Source organism: Hypanus sabinus, chromosome 19 (genome assembly GCF_030144855.1).
Source record: "Hypanus sabinus isolate sHypSab1 chromosome 19, sHypSab1.hap1, whole genome shotgun sequence".
Taxonomy (NCBI): domain Eukaryota; kingdom Metazoa; phylum Chordata; class Chondrichthyes; order Myliobatiformes; family Dasyatidae; genus Hypanus; species Hypanus sabinus.
The window spans coordinates 22,047,961-22,072,582 of record NC_082724.1 but is presented as its reverse complement, the minus strand read 5'-3'; the positions used below and the strand labels follow the sequence as shown (position 1 = coordinate 22,072,582).

Below are 24,622 nucleotides of genomic sequence, written 5' to 3'. Positions count from 1 at the left end.
GTTGGCATTAAGGTCACTTGGCATTCTAGATGAGGTAATAAATTGGATTAGACATTGGCTTCGCAGAAGAAGCCAGAGAGTGGTAGCAGATGGTTGCATCTGGAGTGCCACAGGGATCTGTGCTGGGTCCATTATTATTTGTCATCTATATCAACAGTCTGGATGATAACGTAGTAAACTGGTTTATGGATGACGCCAAGATTGGGGGCATAATGGACAGTGAGATCAAAGCTGGCACCGGGACCTGAACCAGCTAGAAAAATGGCAGATGGAATTTAATGCAGACAAGTGTGAGGCGTTGCACTTTTGGAGGACAAACTGTGATAGTATTTACAGGATGAGTGGCAGGGCACTGAGGAGTGCAGTAGAACAGAGGCATCTGGGAATACAGATCCACAATTCCTTGAAAGTTTTGTGACAGGTAGAGAGGGTCATAAAGAAAGCCTTTTTTTCTCATTAGCCTTTGTTAGTCAAAGTATTGAGTACAGGAGTTGTGAAGTTATGCTGAAGTTGTATAAGTCCTAATTTGGAATATTGTGTGCAGTTCTGGTCACCTACCTACAGGAAAGATGTTTAAAAGAGCGCAGTGAAAATTTACAATGTTGTAGCCAGGTCTTGAAGACTTGGGTTGTAGGGAAAGGTTGAATATTCCCACTGCTGTCTGTGATGAGTTTGTACGTTAGCCCTGTGACCATGTGTGTTTCCTCCGGGTGCTCCAATTTCCTTCCACAGTCCAAAGACATACTGCTTGGTAGGTTAATTGGTCATTGTAAATTGTGATTAGGCTAGGGTTAAATCAGTTGCTTGGTGGTGCTGCTCAAAGAACTAGAAGGGTCTGTTCCATGCTGTATCTCAATAAGGACAATAAGTAAATAAATAATAAAAGATTAGGACTTTATTCCTTAGAATGTAGAAGAATGAGGAGGGATTTGATATAGACGTATAAAGTTATGAGGATTATAGGCAAGTTAAATGAAAGCAGGCTTTTTCTACTAAGGTTGGGTGAGACTAGAACTAGAGGTCATGGGTTAAGGGTAAAAGGTGAAATGTTTAAGGAAAACGTGAGGAGGAACTTCTTCACTCAATGGGTGGTGAGAGCACAGAACAATCTGCCAGTGAAAGTGGTGGATGCGGGTTCAATTTGAACATTTAACAGAAAACTGGATAGTACATGGGTGGGAGGGATATGGAGGACAATGGTCTGGGTACAGGTCAATGGGACCAGGCGGATTAATAGTCCAACATGGACTAGGTGGGCTGTAGGACCTATTTCTGTACCGTAGTCTTCTATCACCCAATGTACAAATGCAACAGCGACCAACAGAAAACACTGTGAAGCTGCGAAGCTTGAGTAATTATCACACACATTCTAGTTTCATCTCTTATTTCACTACAATAATACAGAACTAGCCAATGACAATGTTATTTATGGTTCAGTTAATAACGCTGCTACCTCGGAGTTGGAAGATGGCGAGTCGTATCTTATTCCAAATTCTTGGGTGGCACCACACTTTTGGTCGTAGTACCTTTTGGATTAGAAGTTTATGAAACTCCATCTGCTTTCTCTTGTAGTGTTAAAATATCAAATGCTACAGTTTCAAAGAGGAACTGATGAGCAAGTCTCTAACGTCCGGCCAGTGTTTACCTCTCAACCAAAACCACTAATCTAGTCATTATCACATTGCTATTTGTGGAAACTAGTCATGCACAAATCCAGAAGGAATTTTAACCACAACGTCACCTTCCTTCCACCTCATTAATTTTGCTTGCCTCACGGCAGTTAAGATAAAGTATTAGGAGCCCCAGTGCCATTCCAGTCTCCTCTTGCCCAAACTGTTTTGATGCGTAGATGGAAGTAAAATGAGAGTCAAAGATAATACTTCTGGTCTCTTGGGCAAATCTGAGATGTGCTGCAGACTCTCAGTGACTCTATGGAGTTCTGTTTGTTGCTTTGTAAGGTTGAAAGCATGGATTGTTGCTGTGGAAAGCTCATCCTCACAATGGTACAATCTCAAAGAAAGCACATCTGTGACTATACTTCATTATGAGTTTGAGGAGATTTGGAATGACACAAATGATGAGCAAATTTCTACATATGTGCAGTGGAGAATATTCTGACTGGTCGATTCACCGCACAGGATTACTCCAACATTTGGTATTGAAAGAGGCTGCAGAAGGTTATAGACTCAGTCAGCTCCATGGCGGGCACGGCACTACCCTCATTGACATCTTCAAAGGACAATGCCTCAAGAAAACATCATGGAGGAGCCTCACTATCAGGGATGTGCCCTCTTCTAATTATTACCATCAGGCAGGAGGTACAAGGACCCACATTGGGCATTTTAGGAATGGCTTCTTCCCCTCCACCATCAGCTTTCTGAATGGTCTGTGAACCCTACCTCACGATTCCTTTGTTGTGCCATCTATTGACTTATTGTCACTTACTGTAATTTTTTTACTTCTTGCACCGTACTGCTGCCACCAAACAACAAATTTTGTGATATATGTCAGTCATAATAAACCTGATTCTGCTCATATTTTGTCTAAAGTACTAAAAGGCTTGCGACCAGTGAGAATCATTCAAAATGAGACAGGGTTCAGGGCTAACATGTTCTTAAAACACTGAAAAGTCAGGTGAACAAGTCCAAGGAATCCTGGATGTCAGAGGATATTGAGGGCTGGATAAAGCAAAAAAAAGGTAGCTTCCGCAGGTGAGGAGAAATGAAAACAAGAGAATCCAAAAGGACTTTGTCCCACCATATCTACCCCAGACGTTAGGCAGAAATCTATATAAAACCCAATTACTAGCATGTAACCCTCCAACCCTTGGTGTTTCAAGTGCTCATCCAACTACTCCTCAAATATTGTGAAACTGCCTCCCTCCACTGTCCCCTGATTCAGTACATTGAATAACGATGGTTCCCATAGATTCCAGAGCAATCTGGGAAACTGGATCTGTAATTTGTTGGTGATAGGAGACAGAGGGTGAATGGCCAAGGGTTGTGTCTGTGCCGCTGGGAGCCTGTGACCAGTCATGGTTTGCATAGTTTAATGCCGGGGCCCTATTGTTTATAAATGGTCTGGATGTGAATATAGCAGGTATAGTTAATAATTACGAAAATTTGTGGTATTGTCAATAGTGGTATTCTTCAACTATAAAACAGTACTGATGAATAAAGAAGAGCAAAGACAGATGAAATTAATGTTTTAGATTTCTGAGGTGATTCCTTGTGGGAAGACAGATGCACAATAAATGGTAAAACCCTCGGAAGTACTGACGGAAGGACAGAAGGACAGAGGGACAGAGGGACTGTGGTGTACATGCCTCAGGAACCTGAAAGGAGCAGTACAGGTAGATAAGGTGATTAAGAACACATACAGGGTCTGTGACTTCATTATCCAGGGCAAAGATCATGAGCAAGGAAGTCACAGTGCCACTTCATAAATCCCTGACTTAGGCTAGAACTGAGTGTTGAGCACAGTTCTCATCACCACACTATGGAAAGTTTGCAATTGCGCTGGAAAGGATCCGGAGGAAACTGACCAGGTGTGGCCTTTGAGGAAAGGCTGGCCAGGCTGACTTTGTTTAACTTGGTGTGCAAAAGGATGAGGACGGACCTAATGGAGCTCTGCAAAATTATGAGGAATAAAAAGGGGAAATAGTAAGAAATGTTTCCCTTTCACAGAGGTGTACACAATTAATAGGCAGAGGTTTAAGGGGTGAGAATCAAATTTCAACCATCGTTATTCAATGTACTGAATCAGGGCACAGTGGAGGGAGGCAGTTTCACAATATTTGAGGAGTAGTTGGATGAGCACTTGAAACACCAAGGGTTGGAGGGTTACATACTAGTAACTGGGTTTCATGTAGATTTCTGCCTAACATCTGGGGTAGATATGGTGGGACAAAATGCACTATTTTCATGTTGTATGATTCAAAGTTACTCCTTCACAGCAAATTAAGTGTTAAGAATCATAATAATCTCATTTATTATCTCTTAGTGCCTTATCTAATTTAAGTTGAATGGTAGACTGAAAATGAGTTACTTGTGTTTAATGATAACCTAGTCACCAAATCATAATATACCATATAAACCATTAAACCATTGTGCTTTGCTGAATTAATTTAATTCAAAATAAATTTTATTTTAATAAGGACAAACCAATTGATCAGGAACTGTTTACACATTGGGATCAATCAATCAGTCAATGTTTGGTTTCAAACAAGGAGTGCTATTCTAGGTAAATGCATGGAGGCAAAGAATCAATTTCAGACTCCATCTTATACGTTAACAATGATTTATGAAACAGATTGTCTTCCAAAACCAAAGAACTACAGAAGATGACATAGATGTAATTGATAATTCATTGTAATTTTTCAGTAATCTGCAGGGGGTGTTTACAACTATTTGTACCCCAAGTTGCCGAATTTAAAACTGTTAAATGTGTTTCTTTGTGAAATTTCATGAACAAACTGGTGGAGCCTCCAGTGAAACGATTGCCTGTAGATTATTCTGGCTCTTGATAATTGCCTTCAAACATCGTGCGAATGAAATCATCACATTCAAAGTACTGCTCGGAAGTTAACGCATTGCTCAAAAATTGATTATATACCGTTCCAGCAGTTCCAGTGTCGTACGATAAGCCCCTCTAAGTTACACTAAAATTGTTGTTTGAGAAACTTCTTTTGAAGGTTTTATTATGAAGGGAGGGTGTATTTGAGTTGGCCTCATTCCTAATCCTGGAATATTGTGTTTTTCCACTTTCTGGTATGGGTTGAATCTAGACAAAATCTGCACAAATATGGGATAGTTCACTAACTCATTCTTAGTTTTTCAGCACTCAGTTACATCATTGAAGTTGCGATCATAGAAACTTTGAAATCTGGCAGAGCTTGAAGTCTGGCTCAGTTTCAGCCACCCACAATTTTCAGATGGTGAAAATAATATCAAGTTTAAGAAATGCATAGGAGGCTTAAGGAAGTTAGGAAGAAGTTAATATTGGTAATATTTAGTAGGTTCACTTCAATAGAGGTTTTCTTGATCAGTCACTGTAATTTTAGGAAAAGAGCCATAGAAAGTCAGGCAAACAATTTCCCAAGGTTTCCGTGATCTTTCTCCCAGAGTTAGGGCAAGCGATCAACAGGGAGCCATTTTGGAATTTATGTCCTAGGAGTTTTGATACAGAAATTAATGGTGGGCTATCTAGGGCTTACAGTGAAATAGGGAACTTAAAGTTAAGTTTTGGAAAAGAGGCATTTTTGGACAGAACCCAGGCTAGAGACAGAGCAGCAACATTGGAAAGCCAATTTTCTTGATCCAAGTTCTCCTCAATTTAGCTCCCTCTGGGAGAATGGAATGGATAAATCTACCCATATTGCATTCATTGTGCAGATTTAGTTACTTTTAAATATACATTACAAGCAAATGGTAACAAAAAATATCAGCTGGTTCACATGAAATGTACCAGAAAGGCTGTGTCCATCATGAAGGACACCCATCTCCCAGGACATGCCCTCTTCTCATTGATACATCAGGAAGGAGATGCAGAGGGCTTATGGCACACACTCAACGATTCAGGAACAGTTTCTTCCCCTCTGATATCCAATTTCTGAATGGACATTGAACTCCTGAACACCAACTCACTGCTAATTTTCATTTCTATTTTTTGCACTACTTATTTAATTTAACTAATATGTGTGAGTACTCACTGTATTTCAGTTTTTTACCCTATTATTAAGTATCGCATTGTACTGCTGCCACAAAGTTAACAAATTCCATGGCATATGCCGGTGACATTACACAGGATTCTAATTCTGATATTTACGTAGCATCTTTTCTGACCACAGGAAAGCTCAAATGCCTTCAGTGCATATTTAGTCAATGTCTCACTATTGGGCAATGCAACCGCTATTTCTCATTCAGCAAGACTTCACAAAATAATTCAAAAAAGAATAGCATAATGTAGGTGTATTTCCTGTCCAGATGCTCCAGGGATGAGTGTAGGTAATTGACCAGTGTAAATTTTTATTACAGATAAATATTTAACCCTGTATTCTGCCTTCAAATTTGACCTTCCAAAAATGAATCAATTCACACTTTTTTGGTTTGAACTCCTTCTGCAACTACTCAGCCCAGCTTTGCATCCTGTCAATGTCCCATTGCAATCTACAACAGCCCTCCATACTATGCACATCTCCACCAGCCTTCATGTCATCTGCAAACTTACTAACCCACCATTCCAGTTTCTCATCCAAATCATTTATAAACATCACAAAGAGCAGGGGAGCAGAACAGATCCGTGCAGAACACTGACCTCCAGGCAGAATGATTTCCAACTACTACCATCCTCTGCCTTCTACGGGAAAGCCAGTTCTGTATCCACACAGCCAAGATTCTCTGGATCCCATGCCTCCTGACTTTCTGAACAAGTCTACCATATGGAACCTTGGCAAAAGTGTTACACCATATCCATTGTTCTACCTTCATCAACGCGCTTTGTCATATCCTCACAGAATTCATCAATCTCATGAAGCACAACCTAGCCCTGACTGTCCCTTATTAGATTTTTTCTCCAATACTCATAAATCCTATCGCTAAGAATCCACTCCAATAATTTTCCCACCACTGAAGACTCACTGATCTACAATTCCCAGAGTTATTCCGATTCCCTCTCTTGAACAAAGGAACATTTGGCACCCTCCAATCATTTGGAACTTCTGTGGCCAGTGAGGACACAAAAGATTATTTCCAAGGGTGCAGCAATCTCTTCCCTTGCTTCTCATAGTAACCTGGGGTATTTCCCATCTGGCCCTGGGAACTTATCAATTCTAATATATCAGCCTGTTTTAGTCTTTCTTCACAATTGTCAAGGTCTCTTGTGCATAGGGAAGAGCAGGAGTCAACCTGAGTCTGTGAAACTGCAAGGCAGTTCTTTCACCAATTCTTTATTTTTCTTAATCATTCTCTTACTTTTAAATATAAAATTTGTTCCCATATTCTTTATTGTTGAGGACAGAGGTTTGATGCATAAACTTCAGCTTTCAAACCTGATAGTAACACATACTGCTGGAGAGGATAACAAAGGCAATTAGGCTTGCCTCATATCCTGACATTGCTTCTATGAACAGATTTAATTTACAACCTATTTAGGGTCATAAAGTCTTTGATATTGATATTAACAGGTACTAGCAATTGCAAATGACTTGCCAAAACTAGAAGGAAGGTTCTTACAGCCTTTGATTGACTTTATTTACAATACTAATGGTTTGTTTAATCAAAAAAAGTTAACAGTAAAGGTAAAATTAGAGATTGATGTCTTGCTAATATTGAGAGCAATTCTGAGCTATAGCCTTTCTTGCTTACAAGAGAAATGACTTATAAGCAGATAGTGAACACCTTTTATTCTATAGAAAATAATTCATTACTGTCATTTGTGTAATATTGTTGAAGTCAAAGTCACAATCAGTTGTCGGTTTAGAGTAGCATGACAGCAAGAACTCTTCCAAATTGACATCTGATAAAAGCTCCACTTTAAACAACAAGATCTGTTTTGAATTTTTTTGAACTCCTTCATGAACAAGGTCTATATTATGAACTGGGAATGAACCTAGCTGGATGGAATTGTGTTCCTCTTCCTTTGTTTCCTCAGACACTTTATTAGGTACCTCCCGTTTGTGATGTCCTGCTGCTGTAGCCGATCCACTACAAGGTTCAATGTGCTGTGCGTTGAGAGATGCTTCTCTGCACACCACTGTTGTAACACATGGCTATTGAGCCTTCCTGTCAGCTTGAACCAGTCTGGCCATTCTCCTCTGACCTCCCTCATTAACAAAGCCACAGAACTGATATTTTCTTTTGTTTTTCACACCCTTCCCTGTGGACTCCAGAGACCTGTTGTGCATGAAAACCCCAGGAAATCAGCAGTTTCTGAGATATTTAAACCACCTTGTCTGGCACCAAGTCATTCCATGCTCTAAGTCACTTAGATCACATTTCTTCCCCTTTCTGATGTTTGGTTTGAACAGCAACTGAACCTCTGGACTGTGCCTACATACTTTTATGCTGCCAAATGATTGGCTGATTTACATTAACAAGCAGGTTTACAGGTGTACCTAATAAAGTGGTCAAATGAGTGTATGCATACATTTTATATAACATTTAACAAGTACAGCACGGAAACAGTCCATCTCGGCCCTTCTAGTCCATGCCGATGCTTACAGTCACCTAGTCCCACTAGCCCGCACTCAGCCCATAAACCTCCATTCCTTTCCTGTCCATATACCTATCCAATTTTACTTTAAGTGACAATACTGAACCTGCCTGTACCACTTCTACCAGAAGCTCATTCCACACAGCTACCACTCTCTGAGTAAAGAAATTCCCCCTCGTGTTACCCTTAAACTTTTGCTCTGTTTAACTTTAAATTGCTCTGTTTAATCCATTTGCAGGAAGATAGATTCTGAATTATACTTTAAATACATTGAACACTGAAATAATGATTGCCAATCAACTTTTCCTATCTTGAATAACACAACAGAATTAGTTCATTTGTTGTCAACAGTTGCACTGATTCAGTTATTAACTGATGAAATATTATCTTTGGTTTGATATATAAATGAAATGATTACGTCTGGACCTAACATCTGGCTGTCATGCTCATAACTGAACGATTAAAGCTTCATGATGTGGCTCAGAACCGTAAACATTTTATTTTAATGCTGTCATTTGAGTTGCACTATGATGTGTTGTAGTGGTTTACAAGGGCAATGTTTACATTTCAAAGCTATCACTAAGTCATGAAGCTAAAAGTTTCAATGTCTCTATAACCATTAGGGAAACTACAGGGAATTTAGAGATGTAACAGACCATTTAATTTAAATCTGCACTTCAAAGGCACTGAATAGAGCTGCAAAGTACCACTAAAATAAACCAAGAATGATTCATATGTCTGTACAAACAATTAAGCTATTCACATACTTATCAAAAAGCGCAGGAAAATTAACTCATAATGTGCTGTTCAGTCCGAGGAAATTCAGGACTTTCTTGGACTATCTTTACTTTAAGATTGTTGGAATGATGAAAAAGTATGATCATAATAATAAAATATCAAATTAATTCAACTATGAATTTTCTTCTCGTAAAGTGTTCTTCACATAACCTTTGCCATATACAAAAATACATTCCAAGATGAAATAAAAGATTTTAAATATTTATGTATTTTCATCCAGTTTATTCTTTTGCATCTGTATTAAATTAGCTTGGTACTCTCCTATGTACTTTAAAGCTTCGTAAATGCTCGTTGCACTTTTGGCCACCGTATTAGCGAGTCAGTTTTCTAGTTCACGGTAGAATTCTCTCTTCTTGGTCTATGTTATCCCTGAAGGTTTATTATCAGACTAATAAGTCAGCAGTTTGGGATTAAATTGCACCATGACAGTTGTGTTATTTAATTCAATAAAATTCCAGACAGGGTGGGGTAATGATTCAGTTGCTGTCCTAGTGATACAGAGCCTTGGAGTAATAATCTGCAGGAAGTCACTTCAAAAGGTTATGTTTCAATTGAAACAGAAAACTTGTAGTAATAAAGGTATAGCAGTAGAAGTAAATGCCTTTCCCAGAAAGAAACCTGCAATAACTAACCAGTTTAACAAATATATTAGACCCTAACCTGCTCCTTTGTAGTTGAAACCTAATTGCTTCTAGGGTTGCCTAACACTTAACTACATCAAACTGGTACAAAGAAGAACAAAAAAAGATTATATGTATGTTTCCAAGACTTGACATAGGAAATATCCTAACCTGTTTAACCTTCAGGGAAAAAGGTTGGCTAAAGAAATTCTTCCTCATCTTCTCTCAAAATGGACGTCCCTCTATTCTGTGCCTTTTGGTCCTAGACTCCCCCACCATGGGAAACATCCTCCCACATCCATTCTGTTTAGGCCTTTCAACATTCGATAGGTTTCAGTGGAGTGGAGAATAAAGGGAAATCTTATAGCAGTATACAAAATTATGAGGGGCATAGATTGGGTAAAAGCGTGCAGGCTTTTACATTGACATTGACATTTCCCCTTGACATTGAGTGAGACTAGAAGTAGAGGTCATAGTTTTAGGGTGAAAGGTGAAATGTTCAAGAGGAACCTGAGGTGGACTTCTTCATTCAGAGGGAGGTGAGAGTGTGGAATGAGCTGCCTGCAGAAGTGGTAGATGCCTGCTCAATTGCAACATTTAAGAGAAGTTTGGACAGGTGCATGGATGAAAGGGGTCTGGATGGCTATGGTAAATGGTACTAGGCAGAAAAACAGGTCAACAGAAAAGAGATGGGTCGTTCTTCTGTACTGTAGTGCTCCATGAGTTCATGAAGATAATAAGTACCTGGCTTGCCAGCTATCCCTAAATCACAAAAATGAATAAATAAAACGTCTGCTAGTGTCAGTAAAATAATCACAAAAGCTTCCTGACTTTAGTAGAACCACTATTAAAAGAATAGTATCCTTGTATTTTAAGGATGTAATGCTGAGGTCTCACTAAGAGTATTGTGAGTAGTTCTGGGCCCCTTATTTAAGAAAGGCAGATTCAAAGGAGGTCCACGAGAATGATTACAGGAAGGAAAGGGTTATTGTATGAAGAGCTTTGGACCTTTACTCACTGGAATTTAAAAGAATAATTGGGGATCTCACTGAAATCTATTGAATGTTGAAAGACCTAGTTGGAGTGGATGTGGAGAGGATGTTTCCTATGGCGGGAGAGTCTAGGACCAGAGGGTCCAGCCCCAGAATAGAGGGACGTCCATGTAGAGAGGAGAAGAGGAAGAATTTCTTTAGCCAGACGGTGGTGAATCTATGGAATTTGTTGCTGTGGAGGCCAGGTCAAAGGGCATATGTAAAGTGGAGGCTGATAGTTCATGATCAGCCTGAGTTTGGAAAGTTATGGGAAAGCAAGAGAACGGGGTTGAGAGGAAAGTGGATCAGCCATGATGAAATAGTGGAGCAGACTGGATGGTCTAATTCTGCTCCTCGGTCTTACTGTCCACTCCTTTAATGAAACATATGGGAGTCATAACACAGAAGCTGCCCATTTATCCTATTCAGTCGATTGTTGTTTACCATCCATGTAGGCAAATGACACTAATCATATTTACCCATCTTGTTTCATTGTCTATTTCATTCTCCTAACCAAGGTCATGTTATACATTAATGCAATTTCTAACTCCGTCTCTGATTGTGGAAGAAAATCCTACATTCTTAAAGCGCTGCCCTATTCTCCCACCACTCCACATTAATTTTCCTCATTTCATCTAATATCCATGCTCTTCATCCTCAAACTAGTGGAAGTCATCCGGTTCTATCAACTGTGTCCTAGCCTTACAAATATTAAAAGATCACTTTAGTGTTTTGTACTGAAAAGAAAAAAATGAAAAATCACTTTTTCAAACGATGACCCACCTCTGACTTTGGTTTCACAGGATGTTATTGATTAATCTTGCTCTCTAAATAGTCCACCAAGCCTACCAGATATACAAAGAAACAGTCACTGCAAAGATGAGGAATCTATTAAGCTGATAGACTCAACAAGAACTTGGGTCTTATGTAACCGTTAGACTAAATCAATCCTGGACCAGTCATCATGACAAATAACAGAATATCTATGAGAACCTTGGCTGAGAAGTTGTCCAGCAGACTGTTTAAAACACAAAACCACACTCACAGATCATCAGCCACCATTTCGTACCATCACCAGCTAATTCTCCTCTGACATTTAGACTACAACTGTCTCTAAATATGTGCTGACAGTTGATCTGAACCAGGAGCTGTTTTGAGATTTCTACTTCTCAGCTGGACTCAAACCCACGTTACAGATGAAATGATGCACTGGTGTTGGTTTGTGGAAGGACCGCTTGAAGCTGACACAATAACTCTGCTTGCTGATCTAGAGAAATAAGTATCAAACTTACCCTTCACTGTGAAATCAGAATTCCACCAACTGCAAAGATTGAATTCCACCAGGAATCTAGCAAAAATTACAAAGGAACATTGTTAGGACTTCTATAGAAATTACCTCACTAAATCATTAAAACTGCTCTGGCCAAGAGTATCAAGCCTTATTTGACCATGTACTGCAGTGTAAAAAAAACAAGTTAAAATGTTTGTTGTATTGCTTTTTCAAAAGCTATTTCTGCTTTAATATTATACAAGTGAAGTAAACTTGATTATGTACTTTTCCCAAACTAATAATACAAAACATTGTTATTATTTTAATTATTATAATAACGAACACATCTACATCTGAACTTTTTGAGCAGCTACAAGGAAGATATTGTTAAGCTAACAGAGAGAAACTGAAAATTTAAAAGCTTTCTACAAAGGAGATCTTGCCACACATAAATCTCAGGTAGAATTGATTATCATTAAGTGGCGCTCTTTGTAAATGGATGGCTGTTTTATACTTCAATTCCAAAAAAAAACATGATTTGTTGTATGCTGGAAAACAAAATGAATGAATCTAATTTTAGTGATGTATTTGTGGTTAAGGAAAAAGGTGCACTTTGGTTAGCAAAAGGAATTAACTTTATTTAATATTTTCAGCTATTGTCCTAAAGCAGGGGTGGTGAACCTTGTTGAGAGCATGCATCCACATTGCCAATAATCTTCTAAAAAAATTTCTCGTGTGACACGGTAACTTTGAACAGATATCATTGTTAATTAATTAGTAACAATAATTATGAACCTTTTTAAGGAAATAAAGAAAGAGTTCTGTTGCTTATATTGTTTACTATTAATAAAAATAAGACAGAGACAGATTGAAATAAATGAAGCATTTTAGAAAACCTGCACAAAAATTATTAATCTTTTAAAGAGAACTGAAAAATAGCATCATTTCTAAATAATATTATTATAAGAAAAGTGAAGTGAAATTAAGGGCTTTGGTGAAAATTCACAGAGGTTTAAGGGAAAATAAACACACTTTACTCTGTGAGATTTCTGTTGCTGCATTAACAATGACAACTATTTTTATATCCAGCTTGTATTTGCTTGCTTTGAGATCTATGCACATAACACTAGTTCCAACAGTAAGTCTACTACTATACTTTGACTTGACCAAGTTCATCACTGCCTCTCCAAGTCCAACTTCATCTCCCTGTTATGAGTGGTGGTAACAGCCAACAGGGCTCTGGTGAAGCTGAATAAGTCAATCCCCTTCACAGCGGATACAATGGATTACAGAAGCATTGATGAGCTCCAACCAAACCATCGACTTTGGACAATGGAGGTGGTAGGTCATCAATGGCCTAACCTCCACTGGGAAATAAGGGCCCAAGAAGTTTATCACTGGAAGCAATGACTCCCATGAATATCCATAGATGTGTTAAACTACATGATGTGTTTACTGTTAATATTACTGAATATCTTGTGTTCACTCACAAACGACAGAAGAAGAAAAAGATAAACAGAGTGAAGCCAATGCCAATTGGCCCATCTGTCTACTATCCAAATACTGATGTGCACACCAGGATTTTAAAACATCTAACATCACTCATTCTCGCAACAGTCTAGCTGGCACCAAGCCAGCGTGAAATCATCTCACTATTCGGGTTTATATTTTTAAAAATTAACCGCGTCATTTGGTAGTAAAGATAATTAAGTATCATTTTATTATGGGTGGGATTTAAAGAATCAAGGGGTGGCACTGCATGCTGAATCCTAACAAAATTTTTGCACACGCTATCTTGGGCATGGATGCCATAGGTTCACCATCCCATTACAAGCAATAAATGAAGGATTAAATTTAGATAAGACAAAGTTGAGCGTTAATGTGCAACACATAAGTTTATAGAATATTTATTGAAATATGAATTATGAGCACCTTAAAACTACAATTTCTGATGAAAGATTTTAAAGTGTGGGTTCAGTTTAGACAGTCAATCACATCAATGAGCCAAACAAAACATTAAAAAGCAGGCTACATCAAATATTACAGCCAAGAACAAGGGTGCAGGATAATCATAAATGTGACAGACTAGAGGTAAACATGGCAGTAGTTAGATTTAGACTGGCAGTTTATCAGTAGAGATAAACTCTGTTACACTTGGCTGGAGGCATCTCACCAAGGCGGAACACGAGGCAGGTCCATCTAAAGGGAAGAGATCAGTGCCTTTTTCTATAGGTACTGTAGGCTGGGTTGTTATGTCTGAAGTTCAATGTTTTATTTATTCTGGTGATACAGGGCGGGATAGGTTCTTCCTATCCTGCGACCTACACCACCAGCTATCCACAATTTAACCCTAGCCTACATACGAACATAAGAATTAGGAGCAGGAGTAGGCCATCTGGCCTGTTGAGCCTGCTTTGCTATTCAGTAAGATCATGGACTCACCTACCTGCTTTTCCCCCATAATCCTTAATTCCCCTCCTACGCAAAAATCTATCCAGCCTTGCGTTAAACATATTTACTGAGGTAGCATCCACTGCTACATTAGACAGAGAATTCCACAGATTCATCACTGTTTGGGAAAAGCAGATCCTCCTCAGCTCCATCCGAAATTTACTCCCCTAAATCTTGAGGCTAATCCTGGCCAATTTATAATGACCAATTAACCTACTAACCAGTATGTCTTTGGATCGTGGGAGGAAACCGGAGTACCCAGAGGAAACCCATGCATACACAGCGTGCGCTTACGAAGCCTGCTTCTAGAGGACGCTAGAATTGAACCCCGAACTTCAACACCCTGAGCTGTAATAGCATTGCGCTAACCACTACGCCACTTTTGCTCATCAGGCTTAAACTGCACAAGGAATTTCATCTCATGATGAACTGCACTGAGGTGCACCCACGATCTGCATTTTTGGATATAACCACTGAGCTCCCATCGTGAACGGCGTAATTTACAAAGTGGTAATGGAATGTTTTATGGAAGTTCCTCAATATCTAACAAATCAAAGTTGCACAGAGAGGCCCTGTCGATCTTGCGTGAACCTTGCTCAGGCAATATTCTATTGAATGCAAACCCCAAAGAAACTAAATTCCACAAGAGATTTTGGCTTGGAGCTGATAGAGGGAAATAGTTGTGGGGCTGTAGGGTAGGAGCAAGGAATAAAGACCAGAAGATTTCGGGAAAGGGGTACTGAGGAGGCAGAGCTAGGTAGTTATGGCTCCCAATGGTGACTCCTTTGCTTGCATCTTCAGAAACAGTCTTATTTCCATCTTTAATATCTCAATTTTTCCCCTTAAGGGTTCTTTTGAAGACTCTGACCTGGAGTTACACGCTGACTATGGTTCTTGGTGGAAACGGGACCCGCTCTCAGGGTTCCACAATTGGCCGCAATTCGGCATGCCAAAGTTTCGGCCCAAGATTTTGGCACGGTTTCAGAAGCCTAGGATCTTGAGTAACTGGAGATGGGCGAATCAAGGGTCGGTGTTGCCACAAGAGATTCGTGTGTTGTTGGGGGAGTCGGAACATCTGCTGTGTGCCTGGGGACATGGGATCCTTGTGATCTCCAGGCACAGAGCTTGGAAAAAGTGACGTAACAGACTTTTAACATCGTAATCCGGCCAGTTGTTTGTTACGTCTCACTGCTTGCTGGAAAATGGAGTGGAGTCACCTCTTTCTCCCTTTTTTGGGAGAGAGAGAGCCTGCAGCATGTCGAATTATGGGGTGAACAATGTAACCTCTGGGTTAACAGCAAGTCTGTGTGTCTTTGCTATTGCTTTGCTCACATTTGAGTGGCTGGTAGCGGGTGCGCTTTATTTTTACCAGTAGGGGAGGGGGGATTATTGCTCGCTGCCGCTTACACACGGGAGGGAGGAGCTGAGGGAACTCTGGGGTTCTAATTTTTAACTGTTGTTCATTCTTTGGGGCACTCCTCTGTTTTCGTAGATAGTTGCAAAGAAATAGCATTTCAGGATGCATATTGTATACACTTCTCTGACATTAAATGAACCTTTGAACATCAAGGGAAAGAAGATTACAGGAATGGACAAAGGAAATGGCAACAGAGTTAAGACATTAGAAGTGGACACGTGACTAGATAGAGGGAGTTGGACAAGATCAAGGAAGTAAAGCACAAGGCCAGATGAGAGGATTACACATAGTCAGGTGTGGGAGGTTGGGTGGGAGGAGAAGAAATCAGATCCATTATCGGGTTAAAAATACACTGAGAAGACCTACCCACTAGATGTTTGTGCTCTTGGGACCCCCAGCTGCAGAATGGATAAGTACTTTAAAGAACACAAAAGCAGATCAGCATCAGAACGCATTCAAATGCTACCAAGGTGTATGCATGTGATACGGACAGAGGACCCAGAAACTCTTGTAAGTTCATAATGTATAGTGTGTTCTTTATGTAAAATGCAAATATGATGAACTACCCTAAAGAATTACTAGCACTTAGCAAGTGCACACTGCTTTTTACCTCAAACATTCCTAACCAGTTTCATGAAGAAATCAAGGTAGAAAAAGTCAGTCTGGTCATGTAAAATAACGCAAGCTCTTGGCTTATATTGTATTTCAAATAATCCAGATCGCACATGATGTTGCGTATCAGGTGCTGGTTCACATCTCCTGACTTCTATATTCTCAGCAGATGGAGCGAACTTACGAGTTACGTTAGAGCTCTGGCAAAGGAAGCCATTTTGTCTCAAACTGGAATGAAATCATTCTGCCCTGAAGATCTCTTCCCCAGAGAGGAGCAGAAGTCACTGAAGCCAGCATGCTTCAGAACGAGAATGCTTGAGAAAGACAAAATGCTGCTTTCAAATTCAGCAAATGTACCCACCAATGAACTCCAAATATATGAAATTTCTGAACGCTGAGAGATTTTGACAGTTCCAGTTTATGCCTATGTATTATTTTCATTGCACAAGTTAACAAATTTTTGACTTCCTTCTGCTTTCAACCCAACTCAGTTGTACACATGATCCAAGGTGCTTCATTGCAAAAGTATTTTGCCAGCTGAGTACTATAGAGTAAGAAAATAACTACCTAGGATCATGTTAGTTGAGAAACCTGCCCAAATTGAAGTTGCTTTAAGAGAAAAATGATAAAATGTCATTCTCAATGTCCTTTAAAACAGTGCTGTGTTATGATCCATTTTTTTCAAATACAGCTGCATCCAGTTTACCACAGGAGACAAGGAAGTATGTAAATGAGTACACTAGATGAAACTGATTATTTTGACAACAGACCAAGGACTCAGTTAAGATATCATTGATTTGATGTGATCTCTATCAGATTACTCCTGAGGTAATGTGACAATAATGGTTAATTTTCCATTGGAACAAGCTGTCGGTATTCCATACTGTCCATTCACTGGTACACACAATTCTTCTGAAGTTCAAAGCAAAACCCTTGCGTAATAGTAAGATTATGAGCATGCCATTAGTATTTCACAATTCTGGCTGGTTCATACTCTCAATTAAAATATAATGACACTGCAATTGGGACAAGTACTGTTTCTTTGTTCTGTGTTGTGCGGTGGAACATAGCTTAATTCCCTAAATAACCAGCTTTCTAATGATTCATTCCATTAAAATGCCCAAGAGATAATCTTTTAAGGACAAATGCATGGTAATGGTTATGGGAAATATGGGAGTTCCATGGACTTTGCAGGCAGGTCTAATGATGACCAACTATAATGTTTGAATCATAGAGTGATGTAACATGGGAGACATCTATTTGCCCCACATTTACGCAAATCACTGCGATGATTGTGACTGAACATATTTCCACATAGCTGTACTAAACAAACCCCAAGATTCTGGGAAATGGAGCAATGCCACAAAATTAAAACAAAGTAACAGCTGAAATATTTAGCAGGTTATGCAACACTCTGTGGAAGGAGCTGTTCAGGAAAGCTAACCTTTTCATGACTGTAGATCAGCACTAGAATAATTGTGTTTGATACTTACAGGAAGATGGGGATGGTGGGAGGTACGAGCAGTAGTAGAAATCCAAGGCAAAATTGTTGAATGTGATCTCGGCAAATGGAAACCATTGCTGGTTGGCAGAGTAGGATGGGATTGGAGAGAATGGTTGTGAGGGTCATTGTGAGTTGCTGTTATGACAAGTTGAAACAATTAATCCCAGGTTGACTTACACTGAGTAGTCATTGTTCCTATTAGAGTCTCAAATGTTCTAGGGCAAACCATTTAAATAATCATGCTTTGGGATGTGCTGGTAAGTTTTCAGACTTGTGAGGTGTTACTAAATGAAGTTTTATTTCATTTTCCAGCTTTGTCTTATCTCCAGGTTTCAGGTCTCATCAGTAGTTATAGGGAGCAAACACAACAGATTGGTGACTGTGGGCTGCCAGAAATGATTGTTTCAAGAAATGGCACATTGTGCATTTAGTATAGTGCAATATTGTGTAATATTTAAGCAATATTGTAAATATTTTGTTTGATTAAGCATTCGTTGTTACTTACATAATGCATTTCAGTAGAATTACGCAAATTGCATACATCATCATGCCACCATGGGATTAGTACACACTTCGCTTAATGTGAAAGAAACAAAGTTAGATCCCTTGATTTCCCTTTAATTAGTTTTATGTTTTGGTATTACAAAACATAACAATGTTAACAAGAAAGTTTTAAACAAATCTGAGATGACTGCCTACTTGCTAAAGCTCAAAGAGATGTTAATTTTTTTAAAATGTGCAGCAAGACATGGTCAAATGAAATAAATATCATAGCAGTGTCTCTTTGGGAACAGAAAGTGTCAAGTTGAAGAAAAAGGCAGAAAGTGGAACAATTCATGGATTCACAAACTGAATACTGGGTGATAATAAATCAAAACAGATAAATGGCTGGCTACATCAGAAAGATGAACACATTTGATTACACAACAGATTAAAGCAAATGAAGTAGCCAATGAGAAATGAGTACCAATTTTGCTGAGTGCATTGGGTTAAAGGTATACAGTTCACTTTGAAGTTTAACTGTTCCAACCAAACCAGCTGAAGAGAGCTTTGCTGATATTGTTAAAATAATGCAGGAACTTGCTAGAACACTTTAGGCTTCACATGCAGAATCAAAAGGAAGGGGAGACCATTTCAGCATACATGCCTGAACATTCCAGTTTGGTAATTGGCTGATGCACAGAGAATGTTTAGCTTGTGGAATCTCACAAGACAAAATTCACAAACAGCTCCTACAATTTACATTTTAACTGCTCTTTTAAATAGCTGTATTAATGGCAACAGCACGCCGGCTCAAAATTGAATTCCAGTCAGGAATGAAAGTAGGTGTGAACAAAATTGCAATATCTAAATAAAAACCAGCCTGGCCAAACAAATATGATAATGAGAGCGACACAAGACTGGGTAGCCTTGAGATTTATTATGTGAAAACTGACAACAGACCAACAGTATGGCTTACGCCAGAAATGTATGATGAATTGGACACCGACTCAGCTGTATCAGTCATTTCACAAAATGAGTTTGAATGCCATTTCAAAGACATTGAACTGAAGCCTGTAAATGTCCAGCAAAGAACTTATACCAGGAAAAAAGTTAACTCCTGTGGGAATGAACAGGAGGGCCAGCATTGCTGGGGTGTGAGTGGCTGAGTTGCATGCCACATCCCCTGCAAGAGAGTGAACTGAAAGCAAATCAAGATAGGCCACAACTGCCTCCATGCTGTACACCATGAACCATTGCCTAACAGAGGGAAAACAGGTCATGGTGTCCATCTCCGTGCCTCTGGTTGGAAAGCATATTGGACCAAGGAAGGACCATGCTGCTCAGAGGAATTGTGAAAGTGATAAAAGCAGTGGTCCGACTACAACAGTTTTTGTAGGCAACCTATCTGAGAAAGCTCAGATTAAGCAGTTTCTTGTGAACGTAAATTGGTTGTAAGCTGGGAGAGAGCTCAAGAAGCTGCAGGAAAGTTGCAAGCATTCAGCTATTGCGAGTATAAAGAACCAGAGTCTAGTCTGCGTGCATTGAAATTATTGCATGAACCTATTAGAATTGTTGCAAAATGCTGACACTAAATCCCAGCTAAATGCAAGGCCAAAAAGAAAGGAACCAATGGAGATACAAAAGCAGATTTGTCAGATGATGTTGTGGATGAGGAAACCAAGAGGACAGATCAGATCGTAAAGGGACCAATAGAAGGATTAATAAGAGAATAATCCAGTGAACTAAATGCACCTTCCCAAGACCAAGATGCACTCCCTAGAAAGAAGAAAAAGGAAAAGAGAGTGGATGACACAAGTGCCATGGAAATGGAGGAGGATAAACAAGAACTAATTTCTTGAGAAATTAGCAAATTCAGAGATACTCAAGAGAAACAAAAAAAAAGCAAGAAACAGAAAGACAAGTTGAAAAGGAAAGAAGATAGAGAGAAAGAACATGATCAAGGAAAAGAAAGGCATGAAAGAGAGAAGGAATGTGAGAAAGTAAAAAGGGATCAAGAGAAAGAGAGAGAAAGAAGCTAGGATCAAAGTAGACCCAGAAGAAATAAAAACAAGAAAATGAGAAGATAGGTGTCAAGAGCAGTCAAGACCACTTCATGCAGTCTCAGAGACAATACCAACTACTACAGAGAAAGCCCCACCCAGAACCTGAGATTATTTCACAGCCACAAGTCATTCCCTGCCACCCAGAACGATCCCCTTTGGTAATGAATGCAGGGGGGGATGGGGGGTAGGGGATTGAGCACAATTTCAGACTGAGACAGTGACAGTACTGGTCAAATAACTTCAAACTTCACTACATCAGTCAGAAGCACCCAGTACAACCATCTTGCCACATTCACTTGTTCAGATTCCAACTAAAATACACAGGCAACTTAAGAGTTCGCAGGGAATATTACAAAAGGGCTTCAGATAAGCTGTCACACAAGATTCAAGGCTTCAGGAGAAAATTGGGCAAGTCAGTCCACTAAACAAAGGGGTTGTTTTCACAGGCTAGATCCCAGGTAAGTAATCCCACAAAGAATGACTAACTCTAACAGTTGATTCTTACAAGCAGAGTAAGTATCAAGACTAAGCAACTGGTAGACTCAGCCACCAGCCTTAAACACCTCTCAATCAGTCTCAGGTACGCCTCATAATCCAAATGAAATTCCTCCTTGTGATTAGGGATGAGGATCTCCACCCAAACAGATGACATCGTTGCTGCAGGATGTGTCAGCGCCATCTGCTGGGCACCTGAGGTGTTACACCCTTGTCAGGAAAGACATTATCCCAAAAAAGTAATAAATCCTCCACAATGATTAAACCTTTAGCCTAAATGGGACAATTTAAAATTTACTAGACAGAGGATGTCTATATTGTAGTTGCATTATATAATATTCTGTTCATACAGTATGTGTACAGTACTGTGCAAAAGTCTTAGGGACCCTAGCTATATATATATATACACACCTAAGACTTTTGCACAGTACTGTATATATGTTAAGATGCATCTATTTTATGTTGGAGTTTATAGCTAAGCTGAGAGAAGTATTGTGTATTTAATATATCAGTAATATTTGAATAATATTGTAAAGGTCTTGTTTGATTAAGCATTCTTTGTTGTTTACATGATGCATTGTGGGTTATAGTCAAGCCAACACAGCAGTTGCTCTGTAGCAAAAGATTTTGCTTGAGCTGTGCTGGTCAGGGGAGGACTCCTGATCCACGTGGCTCAAAATAAAACACCTCCTTATTTGAGCAGGTTACTTCTGACTTCCTTTGTGCGCTGGGTTTAAATCAAGATTTACACGACCTCCAGGATCCAAGAAAGGGAGCTTCATTAACATTATTATAGATTGTGTCCCGATTGGCTACTTGGGTGCTTATAATGTTTAGATGAGAAGAGAAAGCTTCAATGGCAGTTGATGTGTCTAAACGTTTGCTGATTTAGTTACCTTCCCTACACTCAGTTTTCTGTTGTGGCTGTGGGCAAACGATGATGTTGGGGGGTGGGGGGAATGAGGCGGGGTGGGGTGGGGAGGAGGGAAATAAAATTTAGAATTCCCTTGCCTGTTACCTCTCATCACATCTGTGAGTATGGATACAGCTGCAGTTCCTTTTCAGTAAGGTCTTTGACATACATCTGAGATAATGCTAAGAAGTATCATGCTTGAGTTTTATAGAGAGGCTGGTGAAAATGCAATTCTCATTAAGGAGAAAGTTTTAAATGAAGACAGCACCGCATGTTTAAAGTCATGATACTTTGAGCAGAAAGGTAAGCAACAGTTATTTCCACTAGCAAAAGCTGTGGTTACTAGAGGAGATAATTATTGTATTTGATAATATACAGTGCCTATGAAAAGTATTCACTGCCACCTCCCCCCCCCACCGGAATTTTTCATGTTTTATTGTTTTACAACATTGAATAACAGACAATTTAATTTGGCTTTGTTTGACACTGATCAACAGAAAAATACTCTTTTGTGTCAAAGAGAAAAAGGTGTCTACAAAGTGATCAAATTAATTACAAATATAAAACACAAAATAATTGATTGCATAAGTATTCACCCTCTTTAATATGACACACTAAAGCATCGCTGGTGCAGCCAATTGGTTTTAGAAGTCACATAATTAGTTAAGATGATCTTGCTATACGTAAACCTGTGTGCAGTCAAGGTGTTTCAATTGATTGTAGTAAAAATACACCTGTATCTGGAAGGTCCAAATGCTGGTGAGTCTGTATCCTGGCAAATGCTACACCATGAAGACAAGAATACACCAAGCAACTCTGCTAAAAGGTTATTGAAAAGCATAAGTCAGGAAGTGGTTACAAGAAAATTTCCAAGTCATTGAGTATCCCCTGGGGTACAGTTAAGTCAATCATCAAGAAGTGGAAGGGATATGGCACAGCTGTAAGTCTGGCTAGAGCAGGCCATCCTCAAAAACTGAGTGACCATGCAAGAAGAGGACTAGTGAGGGAGGCCACCAAGAGGCCTACGACAACTCTGAAGGAGTTACAAGCTTCAGTGGCTGAGATGAGAGAGACTGTGCATACAATTGTTGCCTGGGTGCTTCACAACTTTATGGGAGAGTGGCAAAGAGAAAGTGACTGCTGAAAATAACTCACATGAAATCTCAGCTCAAGTTTGCCAGAAGACATATGGGAGACTCTGAAGCCAGCTGGAAGAAAGTTCTATGGTCTGATGAAACCGAAATTGAGCTTTCGGCCATCAGACTGAACACTGCATCATGTTGTGGGGATGCTTCACTGCAGAAGGCCCTGGAAGGCTTGTGAAGGTAGAGGGTAAAATGAATGCAGCAAAATACAGGAAATCCTGGAGGAAAACCTGATGGAGTCTGCAAGAGAACTGTGACTTGGAAGAAGATTTGTTTTCCAGCAAGACAAAGCCAAAGCTACACAGGAATGGCTTAAAAACAACAAAGTTAATGTCCTGGTGGCCAAGTCAGAGTCCAGACCTCAATCCAATTGAGAATTTGTGGCTGGACTTGAAAAGGGCTGTTCACTCATGAGCACCATGCAATCTGACAGAGCTTGAGCAGTTTTGTAAAGAAGACTGGGGGAAATATTGCCGTGTCCAGATGGGCAAAGCTGATAGAGACCTATCCACACAGTCTCAAGTCTGTAATTGCTGCCAAAGGTGCACCTAGTAAATACTGTCTTGAAAGGGGTGAGTGATTAAGCAATCAATTATTTTGTGTTTATTAATTGTAATAAATTTAGACCAATTCATAGAAATTTGCCTTCACTTTGACATGAAAGATTCTTTTCTGTTGATCCGTGTCAAAAGTCCAAATTAATTCCATTGTGATTTAATGTTGTAAAACAATAAAATATGAAAACTGCCAAGTGGGCTGAATACTTCTATAGGCACTGTAAAAAGAATTTCCTTTATTCAATAAATTGATATGATCTAGAATTTGTTGATAGAAAGATCATCAGAAGCAGATTTAATTATCACTTCCAAAAAGAAATTGGAGAAATACTGAATAGAAAAGATCTGCAGGGATGTGGCAACCTAAGCAGAATAGAAGGACTTCTGAGACATTTCTTTTTAAGCTCTGGCACATGCACGATCTTCTGAATAGCTGTCACTTGCACTGTCAACTTCTATGATTATATTTTAACTGAATCCATCTATGTTACACAGCAAAAAGGCAATTCTAGTTGCAAAGAGAATGTCAAACTATGTCCTATCAATTACAACAATCTACTTCTCATTTATTCATTACATGAGTTCTAGCCCTGCTGATTTACCAAAGTCAAAATCTGGACTTGAATATTCTATGTGTGGATTTACCATTGAATTCTTTGTGATTGGAAAGGATGAGAACAGTGATGTTTCAATAAAAATAATTCTCTCTTCCTCTTTTTTTGCCCGATAGTTAGTTTCATCAATGTTGATTTGATGGGTGAGAAATGGATTCTACAAAATGGGCAAAAACTAAGAAACGTGTCCCTTGCATCAGGTCATTGAATTTTAATGCAGCTGGTTACATTTCTTTCCTTGAAGAAACATGCTTTGGAATGGAAAATGCGTCAATTGTCGATAAGAAGGGAAAAGTTAACCAGCCGTTCCTATAGGGCAGCTAATGTTTGTTCCCTCCTTTAACATTGCTCTGTATCCAAATCAACACTGTTACGGAACAATGATCAGTGTAAGTGTGGAGACACCAAATAAATAGGAGGGAAATTTCTACACAGTAG

General features: G+C 39.3%; 1 protein-coding gene across 3 annotated transcripts in view; it reads right to left on the bottom strand.

The window, feature by feature from the left end:
* cacna2d3a (calcium channel, voltage-dependent, alpha 2/delta subunit 3a) overlaps nt 1–24,622 on the bottom strand; it is an 893,404-nt gene that overhangs the window by 78,082 nt on the left and 790,700 nt on the right. For all 3 annotated transcript variants that reach the window (XM_059944148.1, XM_059944149.1, XM_059944150.1), the window contains one exon: nt 11,953–12,008. In XM_059944148.1, coding sequence (XP_059800131.1) covers nt 11,953–12,008 — 56 coding nt within the window. The remainder of the gene's footprint in view (nt 1–11,952; nt 12,009–24,622) is intronic.